Source organism: Thunnus maccoyii, chromosome 2 (assembly GCF_910596095.1).
Source record: "Thunnus maccoyii chromosome 2, fThuMac1.1, whole genome shotgun sequence".
NCBI classification, from domain to species: Eukaryota; Metazoa; Chordata; class Actinopteri; order Scombriformes; family Scombridae; genus Thunnus; species Thunnus maccoyii.
Window position 1 is genome coordinate 36,028,761 of NC_056534.1, and position 22,075 is coordinate 36,050,835.

Consider the following 22,075-nt stretch of genomic DNA (forward strand, 5'->3'; position numbering starts at 1 on the left):
CATTTTTTCATGTCAATTATCAGACATTACTGAATTATTTGCCATGATGCCTGTAAAAAACTGAGACCATGATTAATGATGGTTTTCCCATTAACCCACCGTTTCCTGTTTCATAAAATCAATCTCAATGTTGCCACTTTCCTTCTTCACGGTGCAGTGTGTAAAGGCTTTTGTCTTGTGTGGTAGTGATTTGTTCCTGATTAAATGTTACATTTGTATATTAGCATTTTAATAAGTTGCGAGTGCTTTTTCCTCCTCCCTTCATTTTTCAATGAACCTCAGCTTGTAGAAAGACAAATCAGAGGCAGAGTCTACTGGCTCTCTGATAACCTCGACTACTCTTGGTTGTCTGAAAATGATCTGAAACCAATCTTAATTATCTAGAGTCACTCTGATGATAGTAAAATGGTTCAGAAACCTTCTTCATCATCCTTCCACTATATACTTTGTTTCAAATAAATTAATTTCCCCTGCAGCCATCATTCCAGTCACTTTTCAGACAAAGGCAGCAGTGTCTTTTTGGCTGTGCAGCAACTGTCCAACTGCATTCAATACATGCATGCATGTGAGAAGAGGAAAAAGTAGAAGTGAATCGAAGAAACAAACAAAAAGCTACAGCTACCTTACAATTATTCAGTCTCACATCGGGCACTTAATATATTTATCTTGAAGGGAATGAAATAAGAGAGAATGAGAAGCAGGTGGAGAGGGAGAGAGAGGTGGGAAAAGAGGTCGCTTGAGGAAAGAAATAATCTCAAGTCATGCTTGGTGTGCTTTTATGGTCTTATCAGCCCACACCAGTAAAGAAACCAGACAAATACAGCTGCCTTTTTTTTTGTCAACACAGACATAATACAATCGGTAGACTTCCCAAAACTGTCAGGCAACTCAGGCCATGGCTCTGTAAACACTATTAGTGTGTATCTGCAGAGAGAAAGCACGAGCACGCTTGAGTATGACACTATCAGGACCTGGGAAAATAACCAGCTTATGGCAGAGGAAACGATGAGCTAGCGACCTGTAGACAAAGCTTGATGCAGACCGGGTAATTGAGACAGCGTATTGCTGCATAGTAACCTTCCCAGAGACATAACGATAATATAATGTGCTGTGGAGAAATTTCTCATTTACGGTCGGGTAATAGCACTTAGGTCAGAACAATGGCCCTCTCTACTTGGAAATTGGATAGGCTTTCTCATTAATATGTATTGGAGTTAGGAATGGGCTGAGAATGGGATAACAGTGAATGGCCTGAAGTTTGCACAGAGGAGAAAGGAAGTTGTGGAGGAGAGTTATAAATAGTACAGGTATGTAAAATAGATGCATACCAACACTGTACTTGTGGGTGGGAAAGATGTTGAAAAATCGAGAGGTCACTAGTGTTAAAGGACATATTATTGAAATGCTGCAGATTGTTAGTACCAGGTGCAATGTGATGCTTTACCATCAGTGGCTCATTCAACAGCTGCTTGGCTACCAGCTGACTACCAACACTGACTACTACAATAATGTTTGTTCAGGTGTGTAATTATAACCTATGACTCCGCTAATACTGTACCTTCATGTTGACACTGTTTCCTGCTGCAGTTCCCTCCACCACCCCAACCTCCCCCTTTTTATTTAAACGGCAAAGCCGTAGTGTATTGATTGAGCACGCTCGCCCCTTTTCAGTGATTGTCCACAGTTATTTGACACATTCAAACCTGTTGAATACAGAACAGAAATTGTTATTTCTCCCCACTGAGCAGCTCTATTACAGCAGTCGGGGTTATGTGCAGATTTTTATCCATTTAGCTTGTTTACCAAACAGACAGAGTTCACCTGTGCAAAGCTTGTGAGGGATCATCATGTCACAACAATAGTGCCTCCTACTGGTTGATTTTGTTTGCGTTGTCTCTCTGTCTACACCTTCTCCAGGTCAACGGAGGTTACCATATGGTATTACCTGAGTGCTTCAGGATTTACAGCATTCACCAGCTTTCACGTTCATTCCTTTATCCCTAAAACTAATCACCACCTGTACCACTAGATACCTACCTTACCCTTTACTTAACTCAAATCTAACTTCAGTCTAATCGAAAGTCATTGGATTGTTTCTGTCGTCCTACTTATCTACAAAGTTGTAGATGCTTTTCTTATGTCCCGAGGTACAGTTTGATTTTATGTTGAACACTGAGCTTTGCTTAGCTCAATTGATTGGTGGGATCAAAAACCAATTCTCTCTCAAGAAAAATAGTTGACTGGTCTAATTAGCTTGCAAGTTGTGATTGACATATTTGTTAGGACCAGTGTGTAAGATTTAGTCGCTTCTAGCTAAACGGACTCGGCAGAAATGGAATATAATATTCACAAGTATGTTTTAATTGGTGTATAATTACATGAAAATAATAATCGTTGTGTTTTTCCTACCTTGAGCCCTTTATGTCTGCATAGGGAGTGGCCCGCCATATTGCACCGCCATGTTTCTACATTAGCCCAGATTAGACAACCCAAACACTGACTCTAGAGAGGGCCTTCCATGTTTTTCGCTTGGAAGGGGAGGGGGAGGGGAGGTGTATTCATTCGGTTGCAATCTGCATCCTCACTGATGCCGCTAAATCTTACAAACTGGTTCTTTAAGTCACTAATTGCAATTCAAGAAATTAAATTACATCCCACATATATCATCCACTTCCTGCTTGCATGCTCACACAATGACATGATTTGGATCATCTCTGTGAAAACATTTGGTAAAAGAATTGCTAATGTTATGCCAACAAGTATTGAACCATCAGCATTGGGAAGAGGTTCTACCCGATCCAACAGACAACCAAAATGGATCCAAACTAAGCTAAAATTGCAATTAATGTACTTTCAAACCACACAGAAACTTAAAAAAGGGCGTCCTGAACTTGCATTTTCTATGTGTATAAGATGGGGTACATGGGAAACACTGTGCTATGCTAATGTTCTACTTTAAGTTATATTTAATTCTGGGCTTTGGCATAGATAATCCGAAATATGTAGAGTAAACTAGAATTTCCAGGTGACAAGAGATACTAGCAAAAAATATGCGAGACTTGTCTCAGTTTCCCAGACAGAGGTGATGGAAGTGCCACTGTTATCTTCCAACAATCAAACAATCTAATCTTTATCTTAAATCCCACCTTTAATCATCGTTTCATCTATAACACTCAACCTGAAACGTTACTTTTTAAGTATGTCGAAAAGTATTGGTAAAAGGGAAAATTGTCTTTACTACACATATGTATATACAAGCTATTCCACTTGACCATGAACACACACGCTCATTCACTCCCAACCCGTTTTATATTTTTACACTTACTCTGCGGTGTTATCCACAGAGAATCACAAACCCATACACCGATGTGCGCACACACACACACACACATGTTTACTTGGGTCACTTTCGGGGACCTACCCAAACCCTAACCATAACCATGACTTGCCTAACCCTAACCTTAACCACTGACCCAAAAATGAGCTTTTTCTCCAACTGGGGACACGGCTTTTGTCCCAAATTGGACAAACCCTCCCCAATTAACTGGTCTTGAGTCCCTGAAAGTAGGATAAGTCAGTAACACACACAGTCCATTCAAACTCCCTAGGCTATGAGTGCACTGATAAAGTGTACTCCCCGAGTGACTCCCCTGATGCACCTAGCACCAGCGACATGCAGAAGATTGTCATGCCAGATTTGTTCGACATGAAGCGATGGGGAGGAAACATAACTGCAGGGAATGTGTGATAGAGATGAACATCCAGTGTGAAAAAAAAAAACATTAAAGGGGACCACAGAGCGGGGGTTGATGTGCTCAACCGGTACCTGCTGCTGCATACTGATGTGCTGAAATATACACGTATCGAATCAAGCAATTTACAACAATCAGATACATTTACATGCATGTAGTGTAAACTGCAGCTGTGGGGAGGTCCTCTTAGGACATGAATAAAAATGTCTTTTGGGAATGTGACACGTTAGCATGAGTCTTTTTCTGACTGATGGCGTGGAAACATCACAGAACTGAGTTTAATGCGAGACAAACAGCCATTTTTTCTGCTTGGATCTATGCACATTTACAAACAGTCTTCTCCTTTTGGTAATTTCCCCATTTCATAAATTAAACTCTTTGATTGACAGTGTTCTTAAGCAATTAGCCATTAGAGCTACAGAGAAGACAGAGCTGAAGCTGAAATATAAAATCATATTCTCTCTCCCATTAGGGATCCACCTAGACAGTAAGAGAGCCCCGAGTGTCTCAGCCAGAACAAACAGCGGAGTGAGAATCATGCTTAGAGTAAAGGGACTGTCATGGGTCCTTGTTAATGTAATAAACTGCAGAGTGTGAACAAGCTCCATAGGGAGGGCCTTTGATCAAGCTAACATCTCCCTTATGTCAGATTTATTTTAATCTTTTAAAGAGAAAATTCTGCTTGTGTACCTTTTTTATCCCTCTTCTTCTTTTTTTTTTTATTTATCTGTCTCCTTTGTGAGAAATGTAACCTTGAGAAATCTTAATCACAGATACACACAGAAACAATCTCTATTCTACCTCCTTCTTCCTTCTCCACTTTCTCATTTTCACTATTGAGCCCCTTCCTCTCTCTCCGTCTCCGACTCACAGCCGTTGATGAGTTTGTGAGTCACTGAGGAGAGACGGGGATTTGAGAGAAAAACCCAGTACTCTGAACCTCCAGTAGAAGCCGATAATCCACGGAAGCGAGAGGTGGCGACGGAATTCGGCTAATACCCAAACAATTGCTATCAGTGCGGCTCCCACTAAGGTGACAAAGCCCTACACAAATTTTGGATGTTATTGTGTGCAAACAGCAAGTTAATATCTGTATACAAATGACTGTGGCGTAATGCAAGATGAAATCCCGTGAATTTGATTTATATACAGAAAAACTAATTGTCTACTTGTGTTCCTGACGGCCTTGTCGTCAACACATCGAGGATTATGATTAGCCTTAGACAGCTGCTGAATCAGACATCCTCCACTCAAGTGATGGAGAAGGCCTTGTTATACGATGACATCTAAACACGGATACATGGGAATCTGAGACAACAGTAGTGATTAGAAGGTTGAAGCCTATTGGGAAGAAAAATATCATGCAAAAATGAAGCTGGACATTACTTTTAGTTTAAATCTTCTTTAGCTCAGAAAATTCATTTATAATCATTAAGGTAACAATGACCTCTTTAGGATATGCTCCTTTCCTTTTTTTACTGAGATGAAGCATTTCCATTTAGAGGCCATGTTTAAAAGAAAGCCAGAGGCAAAGGATAAAAGAAAATACCCTTTGACAGTTTGCTCTGTCTTGACTATGTAACCTCTCTTGTTTTAACTTCAGAACAAAGCTTTAAACGAAGAGAAATAAGCACAAGAAAAAAACATAACATTGGACTGATGCTAAAACAAGAGAGCTCCTCCTAGGACTGAATAATATGAAGAAAATAATTGTGATTTTTCTGACCTATATTGCCATTTAGATTTGAAATGTGATTATTTTCTATAAATGAAGTGAAGCATTTAACAAAAACCAGTCAGCTATGAAATAAACATGCTTATCAAACTGACTAATTCAGCTCAAATTCATCATGATAATGATTAAGTGGCATATTTGATGTTATTCATTAATATAACAGATTTAATTATGGAACTCAAAATTGGCATCACATTTATTGATAGCAGCCGCAAAGTTGGTCATTATGAAAAATTGCTGCGGTTCTGCACTGATAGCAACGAGGTTAGCTTCACAGAGTGACGGGACAGGCTGTCACTCTGAAGCAAAAAAAAAGCAGCGAGCAAAAGCGCAAAGTGAAACGTCTTCAGGGCAAATAAAAACGACCACCAGGATAAAATTCACCGCTGAGTTCAGTAACTCTGCTTTGCTGGCCGGTGTGAAAAGACCAGAAACTGATTTTTTTTTTTGCAAATGCTGCATGCTTTCACATGGAAGGTCTGCCAGAAATGACGTGTACTCGATGAAACACATGAGTCAAACTGTGTGTGTGTGTGTGTGTGTGTGTGTCTCTGCAGGTGGCGAGTGGAGGCTTAATGAAAGGGCCAGTTGTTTTGCTGGGCTGATTTGCAGAGAGCAGATGGATCGGTCTCTCAGTCTCTCTGGTCTCAATCTTGTCCCACATTGCTGCTGTCGCCCCATTTAACAGCCAATTTCCTGCCAGCTCATCACAAACACAGATAAACACACACACATACGCACACAAAAGGGAGATGGTAGAGAAAACAGTGTGAGGTAGTGCACCACAGAGACACGTATAAAGAGCGAAAAAGAAGGTGAAACGGTGGCGCACAAACAAATGCACCCAGGCGTAATGTAGATGATACGGATTCAGGCATATTTTGTGCATAGACAAGCACAAAACTATTTAACTACATACAAGGATACACATAAATACATGCAGGGAGACACACACACACACACACACACACACACACACAGAGTAAATTCCTACGGGGAAGCACGGTTGGACACTATAGAGTTTTTAATGAGCTTGCTCCAGATGTCTTCCCAGGCTGCACCGCATGAGTAGTTGATTAATCAAGTACACTAAGAAACACTGACACATACACACTAATCCTAATTTATCACACAAACACAGTAATCTCAATTTATCACAAACACAGTAATCCCAAATGACCCCCCCTCCTCCCCCCACCCCCCTGTCCAATTATCTCTCTCATACACATATAGTACTGCGCCTGATTTTTAATATGCTTCTGTATTTCTGTGGTTAAGTTTGCTGTTTTCTGTTAATATCTGAAAAATAACAGCACATACTAGATACACACACACACCAACACCTGACTTATCACACTATTATAGTAGTGCTCGCTTTAACTACTGTAGCGTAAACACACATGTTGCACACGTGTGGAATCGCCCTCAGAACACGAAGATGTCTTATTTTAACTCTAGCGGCGGTGGGAGGTGTTTGGCCTCCATAAAACGACCTCTGACTTTCAATCTTTGCGCCTCGTGCGGCGGGAGATTACAGTGGTGCTTTTTTTTTTTCTCTGCCTCACCACCGGCGGTCAACCTTCACTCGCAGTCATGTGATATCACCAGCTGGTCAACGTGTTAATGACATGTCACAGGTGAGATGTGGTTTTTGCTGGCTGCAGTTGTATTTATCTCTATGTCATGTCCCTTAACAAATGACCGAGCATTTACCTTTATTGGAGAGTCTCAGTGAAAACATGGAGGGAGAGAGGAGCGCTCAGTAGTCTCGTCTTTCCAGTGAAACTTTTCAACTACGAAATATCAGATTCTTAAATGTTACATTTATAAGAAATAAAAAAAGACCCACTTTTATAATAGATAATGTTGGATAAGATGAATTAGACATGGCTGTATGTAAATATAGAGAAATTCAGTGTGCTGTTGTACCAAAAATTACCATTTGTGGCTAGAACAAAAGTTATGTAGGCATGCTTTTAATGAAGTTCAAGAAAACGTATCACATTCCTATATTTATATTCTGGGGCTCTACTGGAATATCTTCACATGATTTGCAGGAGTGCAGGACTCTTGCATCCCCTCGGTTCAGCCTCTGTCTGAAACAGGCCGTTTTAGCTCTGGTCTCTTTTAAGCCCCGCCCTCCTGATGAGCCCACTCTGTTCTGATTGGCTAACTTCTGAAAGCTGCTGCTTGGCAGACTTCCAGCAGCTCAGGAGGCTAAGTAGACAAACAATATTTGTAGGGTAGAAACTTCTCAAATACAGCGTTCAAGCCCAAAATCCAATTTGAAACATGTGACGCAAATAACACACGGAACAACCTTAGCGACAACTTGAGCGTGAACAATCTGACGTCATCACAAGGAGGAAGTAGAGATAACTTTGCAAACACAGCGTCTGACATACGTTTACCTCAAGATTCGGACCTTTGACCATGTTTAACATCCAACATCATAGCAGAAAATCACAAAAAGCATGATATGCCCCCTTTCAGTAGATTAATGCTGCTAGTCAGTCAACACAACATTTCTACACTTTATTCACATATATTTTCATATACAGTTCACATACAGTACCGTTTATGTCAAAGAGAGGACAGGGCTGCCATGGATATATTAGCCACCCTCCCTCCTGTCACTGCTTGAGATCAAACCAATAACTTCCAAGCTAGTGGCTAGCCTCTCTACATCATATCAGTCTTCTTTTACAAGCATGTTGATTTATCTCTGACCACTTGACCGCATGTATAGAAAAAGCAGCTTTTCTGCTGAAGGTTGTATGAATGTTTTATAAATATATTCACCAGTCGTACTAGTTTTGCGATGACATTTACTGTATGGTTATTTTGCCTCATCCTTACCTCATTCCAAGTGGTTTTATATGTGGTTTCTGGTGACAGGTGCTGCGACTTTGACAAACTGGCGCATGGCAGTGAAGCGCCGGCAGGACCGTGTAGAGTTATAGCACAGCAATATACAGTGACACACACACACACACACATGCACTCTCACACGTAAAAGCACATGTCAGTACCTTCTGTGCGGATGGTGAAGGGAGAGTCCCCCAGTCTCTTGGCTGAGAACTGCCCCCCCAGAGAGGTCATTAGAAAACACAGGCTGAAGAAGCCTATTCCCACCACGAATATCCTGCAACACAGAGGGAGGAGAGCAGGGATCGGATGAAAGGGGAGTTGAGACAGATAGACATATTTATGGGGAAGGGCAGGTAAATAGATGTTTTGGGTGAGCAGTTAGGGAAGCGTGAAGATGAGGAGGGGAATAAGGGAGCGAAGGGAGGTGGAACTGGAGATATTTGGAGGCAGACAAATGAGTGGATAAAGAAAGGCGAAAGGCCTGAAAAACTCTAGGAAGAATGAGGCGAACAGGCCGACAATTACGGGAGACGGGTTTGCAGGACGGAATGATTGACACGACTGCGAGGGAAAGGATGGAAAAAAAAATAGAGATGCGATGAGGTTAAGGTAAAAGGTGTAGGAGAGCAGAAGAGGAGAGGAGGAGATAAACCAAGAACTAGCATTTCCAGAAGGCAGAGCATAAATAGAGCGATGATCACATGAAAAAAAAAAAAAAGAAAAGGTAGAAGCCAAAGGGCACTTGAGTTGAAACATTTTAGTGCTGTGATGTTATCGCTTGAAATACATCTAGGACAAATGAGGGTGAGCACTTTGTCCCTACGTGCAGGCAAATTGGATGTGATTATTTATGTAATATCAGAGATAAGCAGAGTGGAAGGGAAGATAAGGCAAGAAGAGGACAGAGGAGGTGAGGAAGAGTTTAAAGTTAGCTAAAAAGTCTCGTTCACCCCTCTGTCTGAACCACACAGAACTAGGTCGACGATGAAGGGGCTCTGCGATACAGTCTTCACCCTCTGAGTCACTGTAAAACCTATGAAATACATCTAGATTCAAAAGTCAGTCCTTGTTTCTTTATTAAACGTCCTGCTGGGTGACGAAGCATCGAAGAAGTCACAGGTGATCATATTTTTGGGATCAGATCTGTAGCGCAGGCCCGGATTTGGAACGTAAAACTTTACAGCTTTACCACGCTTTGTGGCACAAATCTGATATTTGAAACTCTACCGCACCTCAGAAGGGAAAATAAAATGAGACTCTGTGTGAGTCCTCCCTTGTTAGACAGCCATGAGAGAATCAGATCTTAGACTTAAAAGAGTTGAAAATCAGGTCTTTTGTATCTGTGTAAATCCTGCCCTAGTTAAGCTACTCTCTTCAGCGTACGGATCAAAGGTTATCTTATTATGCCGAAGCTCTTTGGGGAACCGGAGAAGCAAAGCTGTCTCTGATTCTTATTTGCTGGACAAAATACCAGTCAGCCTCCATGACTAACAAGTCAAGTCCCACTTTAAAAATCCTTGCTGCACGGCCGCTAACCCTCACTGGAGAAATTTCTTCCAAGATTTTTTTTTTTTAGTACTGGCGCAGTAAAAAGGCTGATTCATGTGACGATGAACGGCTTTACTGCATATTTTAGCAGCTGAAGATGCAACAAATTTTCTCCATCATGTGAACTTGTTTGGGTAAATGCATTGTAATACTATGAAACAATAAAGGGCTGTATTATAACCAGGAGATGAGCGATTAATCAAAAGCAACAATCCCACAGGGGGAAGAAGGAGCCAACGGGAGCTTCTCCACAACTCACTCCATAATTTAAGGCTAACCTTGCACAGGTTACTTTTAAACTTTTAACTCCTGCACCTTAGGTTGGGAAAAAATGAATCTTAACATAACAAATGAATGAATTATTCATAGTTATTGCTTTCTCTTCAAAGCCAGGCAGGAGCTGTTTTCTTGAATGCACGGCCCGGTGTGAAATCTGACAGCACTTCCTGGAACGGTAAGTGGCTCCGGTCACGCAAAGTTCTGAACGACACCTCTTAATATCGACGCGGCTGAAAAAGAAACGACCTCCTATCAACAGCGAGGAAGAACGGCCACTTAAAAGAACATTTGCTGAGCTGATCTGATTGACCCGAAGGAATGGAGATGATGTTGAATAATCCGTTAAGTATAGAGCGCGGTGGTTTGGCAAGCTCCCAAGGTGACTTTTATATTCCAAGACAGAGCCGGTGTGAGTCTTGTCCTGAGTCGTGATACACTCAGATGGCTTCAAGGACGGACGGGGATGCGGCTTTCCTTTACGCAACTTATTGACATTGAATAACCATCATTCATCAAGGGATGAACGGGTCGCATCAAACATGATTACAGATATAATGATCACCCCAAAAGGTAAAGCAGCGATACAGTTATTCCAGCTTAACTGCTCATTTATCATCAGCAAAGTAGTCAGATTACATTTTGAGCTAATGAATTTCAGCACTGACTGCACTATGAATACATGTTGGAATAAGACTTCCAAGCTCCGATTATCGGCTTCATTTTCTGCCCGTATTGGAGGCAGATTATTAGATGAACATGATGATCGCTGTGATCGTTGGGATGCCATCAGAGAACAAGAGGCTTCAAAGCCAAAGCGTCAGAGTGCCAACGGTTGCTCCCATCCTGTGCCATTTCTTTATTGATTTATACCGAAAATACAAGGAAGCTATAATACTGTATTTACATCAGCATCTAAGCAGCTGGCACATGTTCATCCTTTCTCATTTACCTCTCTGTCTCTCCCAGGATACTGTAATATTATGAAATAAGAAATGATTATCCCCATCTGTTCCAGGCATATTGCGGGATGGATTGGAATAGCTCAATCATTGTCAGCGGACCGCAGAGCAGTAATACAGTAACTGATGTGAATCCAATCCGATGCCATCGTTATGATCGAGGGATTATTTATCATGAATACGCAGATACATATCACCGCATGGATTATGATCTTATTAGAGTTTACCACCAACTGGTCAGCAAGCCAAGAAGATGAAAACTATTAAAAAAAAACAAAAAAAAACAGAGTCACTGACCTGATTTTTATATTTCAACTGCCCCATTTTTTTTTTGTCTTTCATTTTTCATCTTCAAAGCCTTGTGTTATTACAATTAAAGACAACTGAAGAGATAACAGGAGTCCATGAAGCAAAAATTGACACATTTTACAGCTTATCAACTAGTTTTCTATTTGTCTCTCTGTGATCTGAGGATTAATAATATTGTCTGTGTTAACATGTGGCAGAAAAGATAGAGACGCGATGTGTGCGAGCGGCACAAAAGGTTGATGGGAAGAGAAAATAAAATATTCAGCTCGTGTGGGTGTGCTCAGGCTGGCCGACGTTGTCCTAGGGCGATCGTTCCTCTCTCTCTTATCATTTAGCTGTTTTCCAAAGTGGCGTTAGGTGGGTGATATGAGAGGATGAGGCCCCGGTCCTGCCTGACGAGTCTTTAATTAACAGGCTTAAAGTAAATGCTCTGCTCCCTTTAATTGGATCAGAAGGAGAGATCTGCTATCAGCTAATTGGCTGCCTCACACATATAGACTTATCAGATTTTGCCTCTAGGTAGGATGATTTTGAAGCGAGAGGCGTGGCAGGCGTGGAGGAGGTGGTGCTGGTGTTTTCCAAGAAACTTTTCCTGGCGTCTATAGTATCCTTAATTCTGGCAGCACTGAGGGTCTCACGGCCTTCGTACACAAAATGAATTCTGATTGGTTGTTAATTTGCACATTTTTTGGTCATGAACACTTTCGTGCTTTAGCTCTTAGCAACAGATCAGACTTCAAGTAATATTCCTAAAACGAGGACATGGTTTTTATTGCCTACGGCATTTGTCTACTCCGGCTGTCCTGGAGGTCCAGTGATGTAAGATACACACCACATTCACTATTCACAAGGTCCTGAGTTCATCTTCCAGACAAGGAACTTTATCTCTCCCCATGTTTTCTCTCTGTTTCTTGTCAAAACTATTCAATAAAGGCAAAATGCCATGAAAATTATTATTCTCTACCATTCACACTGGTAAAATGACTGAGCTGTTGGCTGTGATACACACATAAAAACACTAGGGATGAGCTATCATGCTCTTTGTCACAAAGCTGCATAATTGTATGTGTTTGAATAGATAGCAGGTGAAGCTATTCAGTGCTGCACAGCTGCTGCACCATTGTTTCACCCAACAAGTATCAGCAGGTGGAAAGTAAGGTGAGGTGGTACCACTGGAGGAAATCCTCCAGCTCTTCAACCACAGATACTCACTGCTGCTAAAGCTGTACCTTTCAGGAAAAATAAAATAAAGCAGGTCGGCACAGCATGGTTCAATGGACCGTAAAGTCTCAACTGTTTAAGCGGTTAACATGTGTAAGAAATCCCCTCCGGTTTCCCCTTCATATCTCCACAAACAAAGCCCAGCCACACAGTGATAATGGAGCTATCCATGCAGCAAGAAACTAAGTTAAAGCTCGGCTGACTGCGAGCTTATTTACAGCGGCTCTTTCCTGATTTATCGCAGCGTGTCGCCGCTTTATCCATACGGACTCCAACCTGAATCTAATTCATCTGGTAGAGAAACATCTGGTGTGTGTGTGTGTGTTTAGGTGCACACACACACCTTAGCTGGAGAAAATAACATAGTAGTGCATTTTCTCAGGGCTTTACAACTTAGTTTAGCCATTCCTCGTAGTGGAAACTCTATCTGTCTTTGTTTGGGACATCTGTATGATAAAAATGCAGCTATGCTAACACGTAAGCAGTGAAAATACACACATTTCAATCAATACTAAGCAACCACGTTGCTCGAGGCTAAAGGAAAACAGCTCTTTGTCTCTTACCTGAACGGTTTGAACGTTACTAGACATCTTCTGACCATTATTTTACCGTCGGTGCTGCCAGTAATCATTTTCCAAAACGGGCGACCCCTGACATCGTCGTTAACCTCCCAACCTGGAACTTGAGCTGACGAAACATTTTATCTGCGTCCCATCCAGCGGTGCACAACTGCGGTAAACTCGGTTGTTTTTTAAGCGAACACCGCGCCCGGTAAGTGGCTCTTTACCCCTCCAGGAGAAATAGTAGAAAGTTTCATTCAGCAAGTCTCCTTTCTCGAGTGTTTAAATGTCATTTAAAGCGTTTTCCCGTCGCCAGGCAAACACTCTGAGTCTGAGGTGAAGTCGCCGCCGCAGGTTGTGTCGACCGTTGGAGTCATATCCGATGTTAAGTTTGCAAAAATGGCGTCAAACATGTGGGTAAAGTGTTTCGTCCTTTCAAATCTGCGTTTTCTCTCGGTAAGATTTTGCGAAGTGGAGAGCTGGCTTCATAGACGTTTTAACTTCACAGCGGAGGCAGCGCGACTGTGGTAAGTCAACCGTACTGCCTGTTACCCGTTCCCCTCTCAACGGTCAAGTTAGCGGAAGCCTAGTGTAGTATAGCCTACAACATCCGCTTAGTGTTTTCAAAATAAAAGCCTGCTCTTATAGGTGTGCAACACTTACTTTCTAATAATGGCTAAAGGCCACAATCGTCATTTTTATTTATATAACCCAAAATCACAGACTTTGTCTTTAAAGTCAGAGGTCTAGACTCTGTTGCATGAGGGAAAGGTCAATAGAGGTAAATACATTAGAATTAGGGGAGACACTAATTAATCAATTAATCAATCAACCAATCAAACGATCAAATCAAATGCAATTCAAAGTGCTTTACAAGTGATCGACAAAACATGGGATGTTAACTATAGATTTAGACACAAATGCACACCAAAACAACTAAAAAAAAGCAAACAATTTAAAAGTTAATTGAAAAGGACAACAATAAAAGATGGGTAATTAAGATAATAAAAGATAATGCAAGCCATAGAAATAAGAATAAACAATAAGATTATGACATACTACACAAAATAAACAGATTATAGTAAAACATTAAAATATTAATGAAATAAGACGTAATTTGGAGCCTAGTAATACTTACCCAACAAAGAAACCCTCGGAGAGATGTTCAAATTTAAAGTCTAAAATGTGCTTGTAGTGACAATAAAAGGGTGTAAATATATTACTTTGCCTCCTGGGCAGCCCGGTGAGCCTGATGAGCCGGTGGATAGGCTATAGTGGGCAGAATCTTTTCCTTATTGTGTCTCCCGGCTATTTGGTCTTGTTTGATGTTATTATGCTGAAAATATTAAATTATTCTACAAAGCAGGTCTAAAGAAGCCCATTAATTAAATCGATAATTACCCCGAGGGGCTATAACGCACTTAAACCACTACTCAGTGCCAACACTTTTTTTTTTTTTTTTTTTTTTTTGCTTTTATTTGGGAGGCAAATTGCCATTATTTCCTGTATGATCGTAGCTTCCTCTGGCAGACTTGACGCTGCTCCAGCGGCTTACAGTGATGGACAGCTCCGGGTGGTGTAAAGCCTCTGCAGCCGCATTCACCTCTGCATGGTGCCATCTACGGCTTTTGAGCTCGAGCCGCTGTTGTGACAAGAGAAGTACTCAAGTGGCACTCAAAACTGTCAACTTTCTATGTCAGAATGAGCAAAGCGTTTACCAGTTCACTTCAGTGCAGACTATCAAAGGACCATTTCTTTGTGGAGATCTGAACTGTAGCCTAGTTAGAGTAGATAAGCGGTTTCTGTGATAACCAGCGGTGTTCAGGTTGCTCCAAGAGGGACGCCAGAAAGCAAAACAATGAATGAATTAATTTTACATCCCATTCCTCAGAGGTGGAATGAGTAACTTTTGCACAAACAGTATGTTTATTTGTCTTCATAGTTACATAAAATACTTCTTTAAGCAGTTTTATCACGTTAGGAACTGTTAGGAGACTGTGTTCCTATATGGTGTTGACTGACGGGGAATAATATGGGAAACCCCATGTTGAACATCTCAGTTGAGCATTTCAGCACCACGGACAGCGAATGTAATCAGGCTCCAACAGCGGCACCCAGCGGCCAGCAGGATTACTGCTGGTAATAGCAGCAGTAGCTGTAGAGGTAACAGTAGTAGCAATGATGTTTAGTATAAAACTTTTTAGAGAATAGAATTTACGGGGAAGGATGCAGTGCACATTGATATAGTATAACAGTGAGTAAGGGACTTCTTTTGTTTTTTCCCCCAGTGGCCACTCAATAAAACATTTTATATCCTTATAGCAACTTACAACAGACAACTTACTGCACTGCTACCCTAAGAATTAGCTTAAACAAAGGGAGCACGAACCAAGGTACAACTCTAGACCACCTTATATGTTCAGTTAAATGATTTGCAGTCAGTTGTAGTTGTGGCACAGATTATACAGTCTTTGTGGCCAGCGGAGCGTTGGAGCAGAAATGGAGGCAGAGGGGGGGAGATCTGCAGGGGACCAGACTGAGGATGACAGTGAAATCTCAAACTCCCTTCATGCATCGCTTGCCCTGGTACATGTGGATTTGACTGACAGCCCACCGCCCACGCAGGCTCTCCCTCTCTGCGGGTTGTGGGAATAGTTCTGCTCTATCAGCAGGAATCCACTGGGCAAAAATGGGATTTTTATACCTTTTGTTTGTGAGTGTGTGTGTGTGTGTGTGTGTGTGTGTGTGTGTGCATGCAGAATGCATTTTAGTCCACAGAAATGCATAAACACATGCATGCAGGCATACTTGTGCAAACATAGTAGTAGAAATCACTGAAGTCTAAAAAGGCATCCTGTCAGACGGGGAGAATACTCAAAGGCATGAGGCTTCACCCCCCTTCAGACTCTACAATTCAAATATAAACATTATCCCTGGTTCAATTTTAAGGAATCATTTAGAAAATATTGCACTATCTGTATGATAGATGCATTTTAAAAATGGCAAGATTTGACCATTGAAGCATTGAATGGTATTATTTCACTGAAATCACCAAAGAGCTATGAAGTCCAATCCTAGAGTCGAGAGAGTGTCGCAGGCTCAGTCACAGCTATAATATGCAGCTTTTTTCTTTTGCTAGTCCAGTCCTCCTTCCCCTCAGTTGGGTAAGTTCCTTCTGCAGTGCTTGTCACTTTTGTTAATGAGCTGTCTACCTTGAAATTGCATCTAGCCCGAGGCTGAGCTAACCGGCATCTGTAAAGCCACCACAGGCACAGAAGAAGCAGGATCTGTAATGAAAAACAAAAGGCAGTCCTGATGATCAGTGTGTTTATTATCGCATATTTTGTTCTGCACATTTTGTCTTGTTGTTCTTTCTTTTTATATTGCTTTGTTGTCGATGATGTTTATATATGTCTTTCCCACCAAGCTCATGGGTGGCCTCAGCGAATGATAGATACCCCATGTACTATATAGCCAGATTCAGGCTAGGGGATTCATGTATAAACACAATGTGTAATTTAGAATAAAGTAATGGGTACAATGTCAGGTCCTGTAGGCCTACACCTTGTCATGTGATTGTATCTAATATGTGGATTTGTTTTGCGATCTGTCAACTAATCAATATGACATTTTTGCAAATGTGGTCTAAAGGTTTTTGCAGCCAAAGGTCCCTCAATACAGGATGAATATAATATATGATATATTGTAATGACCTCTTTGACCATGCAGGATGGTAGAAAGAAACCTATAAATGGTCACATTATTATCACAGCAGCAGTGTTTCCTAAAATTTCCTAAAAGAAAGAGATATAAAGGCAACATAATATATAACTTTTCTAGGATTTGGAAGTTAAAAAGTGAGAATTAAATGAGCAGTATATAAATACAACAACTCTGCAGAATACAAACGGAACTGTAAGACCTTCATACTCAAAGACAAACACTCTCACAAAGAGACAGAGCAAGGGGGAAACTAAAGATCAAGAGAGAAATTTTCTTACATGTAGTATGCGTAACACATTTTCTTGTAGGATGAACAACTGAAGTCATCTAAGCGCAGACAGGGACAAAGAGAGGAGAGAGTTTGTTTCAGTTCTTTCACAGTTGAAACCAATGTCTTTTGAACTTCTTTTATCTGTCCCACAAAGTCGCTATCAGATTTCATCCACAACCAACTCTCTTCCAAGGGGGAATAATGACTTTGAAAATAGCAGTGAAAACCAGCCTCAGATGGCATCTCGCATAGTGTGAGTCCATGAGTGCAGTTAACTGTATAGGCGAGAGAAAATCAAGGCAGGAATTGGCAAAAGTACATCAAAATGCATCTTGTTACCAAGTAACAATCTGATGGAAATACATGTACTGAATTTAAAGCCTATGAAGTCATGGCATATTATGGCTTAAAAAAAGCGCACTAGATTGTTATGTGTGCTATTTGTTGCATGGACTTGGTCATTGTGTGCTTTGCTTACTGGTCTTACTTTGAGTTATGCATGACTGGTCCATGTATGTTTTTCTGTTTACATGCACTTACAGTCTGATTAAACTGTGAACTACACATCTGAAGACCAGACGAGGTCTCAACAGACATGCACTGGATGATTGGTGCTGATAAACTTGTGATGTCTGAGGGTTAAGAAATCCCTTTTGGTTGCAAACGTCAATGCGCAGCCCACAGGATTATCTCAAGCATGTTTGATTTTCACATCTTAACTGATCTAAATAAAACTGGAGAACGGCAGCAACACAAATCTGAGAATTAGATAAAGACAGATTATAACACGCAGAAAAAAATCAAAACAATTTGATGAGTGATTATGTAATTAATCAGCGCTGAACAGTCTTAAGTATGGTAAAGTGGTGTCAAATTAGTCTACACAGTCATTTGTAAATACAGGGTTTTCTTTTGTAGATAAATGAAGTTAAATGCTTCTTGATGAAACATCAAAACACTTTCTCTACATTTCAAAGCTTTATTTTAAAAAGTGAGTATATATAAAGACTTATTTGACTTTTGAAATTCCGAAGATGAGATTTGAATAATTTTGCATGATATTAAAATACTGATTAGCATGTTAACTTATACAGTACTGATACATCCGAGGCTGATATCTGTCTATATTAGCCAGAGGCTAAATGATGAGCAAGTGCACTACAATCAATACTCAACCACCCGAGTGGCTGACAGAGAACTGTTTTTGTTATTTTTCTTTATACAAAAACCATAATAATATAAACAATACTGTGGCATGTTTTTCATGACTGCCAAATATGAATTTCAAAACAACCTCACTAATTGAGGATGTCTCCTAAAAGCATCTTTTAGCTTATGCTGGTTATCTCTAAATGGTGTAACAGACATCATGTGCCTGGATAAAGCTTATGATCCTGATTTGTGAGCCGATGGAGAGGCTGTTTATCAGGCAGCAGCATAAATTGATTTTCTGTTTGTGGAGCCAGCTAAAGGTCAAAGTCACTTCCTCATTTCTAAATGCATCTCGTTGGAACAAAGTGTAAGAAGAGTCAGCTAAACAGAATGTGATTCTAATCGAGTGATTTATGCAGGTCATTATAAAGGTAAATTGCTGTCACAAGACGAGTTGAGATGAGGACAACAGAACGAGATCAAACTCCAAACTCTGATCACGTAGACAAATCACGTATCAGCGTCACGCACCTGTGGCAGCCAATCTAATTTAATTTTCTCTAGCAGTGAGGAGAAACCGCAAAGAGGGAAAACGATGTTAGTGTTACTGCTCTTAAGATATGGCAAAAAGTAACAGAGATGGCAAACATCAGACAGCAACCAGACGGAAAAATACACCAAGAGGAGACATTAAAAGGACCTCAGCAAACAATTCAGTTAAATATATGGGCCTGTCTCTATGTCTGAACAGTTTATATCTGCTGCATTGCATAAGAGAAAACTAGGGGTTCAGTTTTCTAAGCCTATTGGACAGCTGGCCACAACCAAATGAATGATGTCACATCAGGTGTTTTCAGCAGCAGTCAAAGGAAAACTGCTCTTAACTAACACAGGTTACATTTCTGCTACAGGACTGATTGGAACCAGCTTTTGTAAATTAGCTGCACAGAAGATCACAACTGAAGGAACAAGAGAGAGGAAATTAGACCAGGCCATCCTCTTTTCATTAATTTAGACCCACTTGATTTTCTGTCTCAAATTCAGTCCTTCCATCCTGCCCTCCCTGGTCTCCCAAATAAAGACAGGCTAATTGGGAGTCTGGAGTTAGTCACAAAAAAAAAACTATTTTAACTGAACTGTAATTGAAAACAGAGCCTGGAGTTAATTACTAATCGTTAATCATCCCATTCACCTGCAGCTACCTGTTTGCTTTATCGTTTTTCATTCCACCAACTTTCTTGATAGCAATTACAAAACCTCCCTCTGGATGAGATGGAGGGAAAATGTTAAAAGGAGGGATGACGAGAAAACAGTTCAGACAAATGGAGGGATGACAGAAATCGATGAAGGAATAGAGGATGGACACAAGGAGAGCATATAACAATAAGGGACATTGATTTATCTGTAATGAATGAGGGAAATGGCTCGGTGGAGTGATTTGTCCCAGTCACGTCCGGGTTGATTGTTGGCCGTTTTGTGAGAGGTTGAAAGGCGATGGGGTATTGTGATGCTGATTGACAGCGCGGGTCGACACGAGGAAGACAATTTGCATTTTCATTACATTCCAGATTGACTTCATCTCCTGTGTGGTTTGACACTCACACACACTTACTAACATGCAAACGCATGGTGCCCTCCCAGTGCAGTGTCCCACCCTCAGCATCTCTTCACAACTGCACAGTGGCCCTGTGTTGGATATGGAAAAGAAACGCTTTCATAATAGACCAAATAGACCCAAATTATAGGTCGTAAACTAATTCTAATATTGAGACATGTTATTTCAGCATTAAATCACGTGTCTAGATTTGTGAGGAAGTGAGAATAACACCTGTGCTCTAGGAAGTGCACACCTAACTTGATTTCATCACACTTCGGCCCACAAAAATATATTTGTTCATATAACATTAAATCAAATGACTCCTTGCAATCAGAAATTGTTGCCGGTGTCCTCATTCCAACTGAATATCATCACCCAAATCTGCAGCCATGTGCAGCTTTTATCAGCTTTGAGTTCACAGTTCTGCAGATAAAACCCCAAAATATGTTTTATCAAGAACTGGTGGACCAAACAGGACAGTCAACAATATGATCTCAAAATAAATGTTTTCTCTGCCGGTGTGCATCTATGGTGCACTGACCAAGTAGAACTGAGTGTAGAGAGATCAGTTAAACATGAATAAACTGTGTATCTGGGGGCTCCAGCAACAGGAGCACAAAGTAAATCTGAGCGTGTCTGAGATATTTAGAAATACACTGATTTAAAGAAAGCCTGATACCAGTACACTAATTACTATCAAGTGACTGCAATGTTAATTTAAAGTGGGATTAGTGTAAATTATAGTGAATTAGATACCACTGTGTCAATTTACTGTAGGCAGTAGAAAATCACACACACAGACACACACAGACACACATGTTTCTTCAGACAAAAACTTTTCGCCAAGCAGACTGTTCTGACAGTCAGCATCCCTCCGAGTGAAAGGAGCAGTCATCTGAGTGTGGCATCACTAAGGAACGCCAAAGGGGAACGGCCTTCGGGGACCACTGAGTGTCCTAATACTGACACCGTGACTGACAGACCTACAGTCTTATTCTGTGACAGCAGGGCAAGAATGGAACATATAGAGGTGACAAGCTCCCCAAAGTGTCTTCCCAGAGACAGAAAAGAGCTGATCCATGTGTTGTGATATAAACAGAAATTGTCTTTGTCTGGCAGACTATCTCTCACAAAACACACTGGGCAGCAAAGAGATCAGAAAATCAGTGAAAGAGAAGAGTGAGATGAAGAAGAACCGAATGTGAGGGATGAAGGACTGAGTGAGAAAAGATAAGACAGAATCAGAGAGAGAGAGAGAGACAGAAACTGGTGGAGAGATAAGGACAGAGAGACAAATTACCCACAAGTCTGCCACAAATCCTGCTGGACATCATGATATGTCTCCTCTTAATTCCACTAGTTTTGCTCAGTAAACTTGAATATTTTCTGTTGTCATTTATTTGTAGGAGTATTATGCATTTTCAAGTTGGGACATCCACCCACCGCCCTCCCGTGAGACCCTACCGAAACGCCTCGTCACTCCATCTTTTCTAGATGTCCACATACTTTTGTGTACTTTTGGTCCTGGGCCCTTGGACTAGGCCCCTGGTTCCATTCAGAGGAAATTTATTGTTGATATTATCTTGATATTTTGTACAACGGTAGGCACAAAACAAGATCTGTAACACAGGTTGGTGTGGAAGAACTGAGACACAGAACACCATCGCCCACCATCAGTGTAGAACTTCACTCGTGCTCTTGTGGCTAAATGGGAGCAAGTTCCTGCAGCTAGGATGCAGGTTGTTCCAAAATCTTGTAGAAAGCTTTATCAGAAGAATGGAGGCTCTTATAGTAGCATGTTGATGTCCATAATTTTGGAATGAGATGTTCTGCAATCACATATTAATGTATTTTTGGGTATCAACATTTTTTGTTTGGGTGTCCAAAAACATTTGGCCATGTTAAGCCACTATTACATTTGTGTGCAATTTGCTGCCTTGTTTTTGTTAAGAGAAAACAGTGCAGAAAGAGGAGAGTCATGGAAATTCAGAGAATAAATGTAGTGAGGAAAGTGAGGAGAAGAAGCTGTAAAGGTTAGAGAGAATGAGCAGTCACATCCTTTTGGAGCTGACTTCAGATGAACTTCTTATCTCTGTGT

At 40.9% G+C, this 22,075-nt stretch overlaps 1 protein-coding gene across 2 annotated transcripts in view; it reads right to left on the reverse strand.

The window, feature by feature from the left end:
- Positions 1 to 13,808, reverse strand: part of LOC121906861 (alpha-1,6-mannosylglycoprotein 6-beta-N-acetylglucosaminyltransferase B-like) — a 122,623-nt gene extending 108,815 nt beyond the window's left edge. For both annotated transcript variants that reach the window (XM_042426049.1, XM_042426039.1), the window contains exons 1-2: positions 13,238 to 13,808; positions 8,520 to 8,632 (exon numbers count right to left, since the gene is read on the reverse strand). In XM_042426049.1, coding sequence (XP_042281983.1) covers positions 8,520 to 8,632; positions 13,238 to 13,305 — 181 coding nt within the window. In that variant the 5' untranslated portion in view covers positions 13,306 to 13,808. The remainder of the gene's footprint in view (positions 1 to 8,519; positions 8,633 to 13,237) is intronic.
- Positions 13,809 to 22,075: the final 8,267 nt, after the last annotated feature.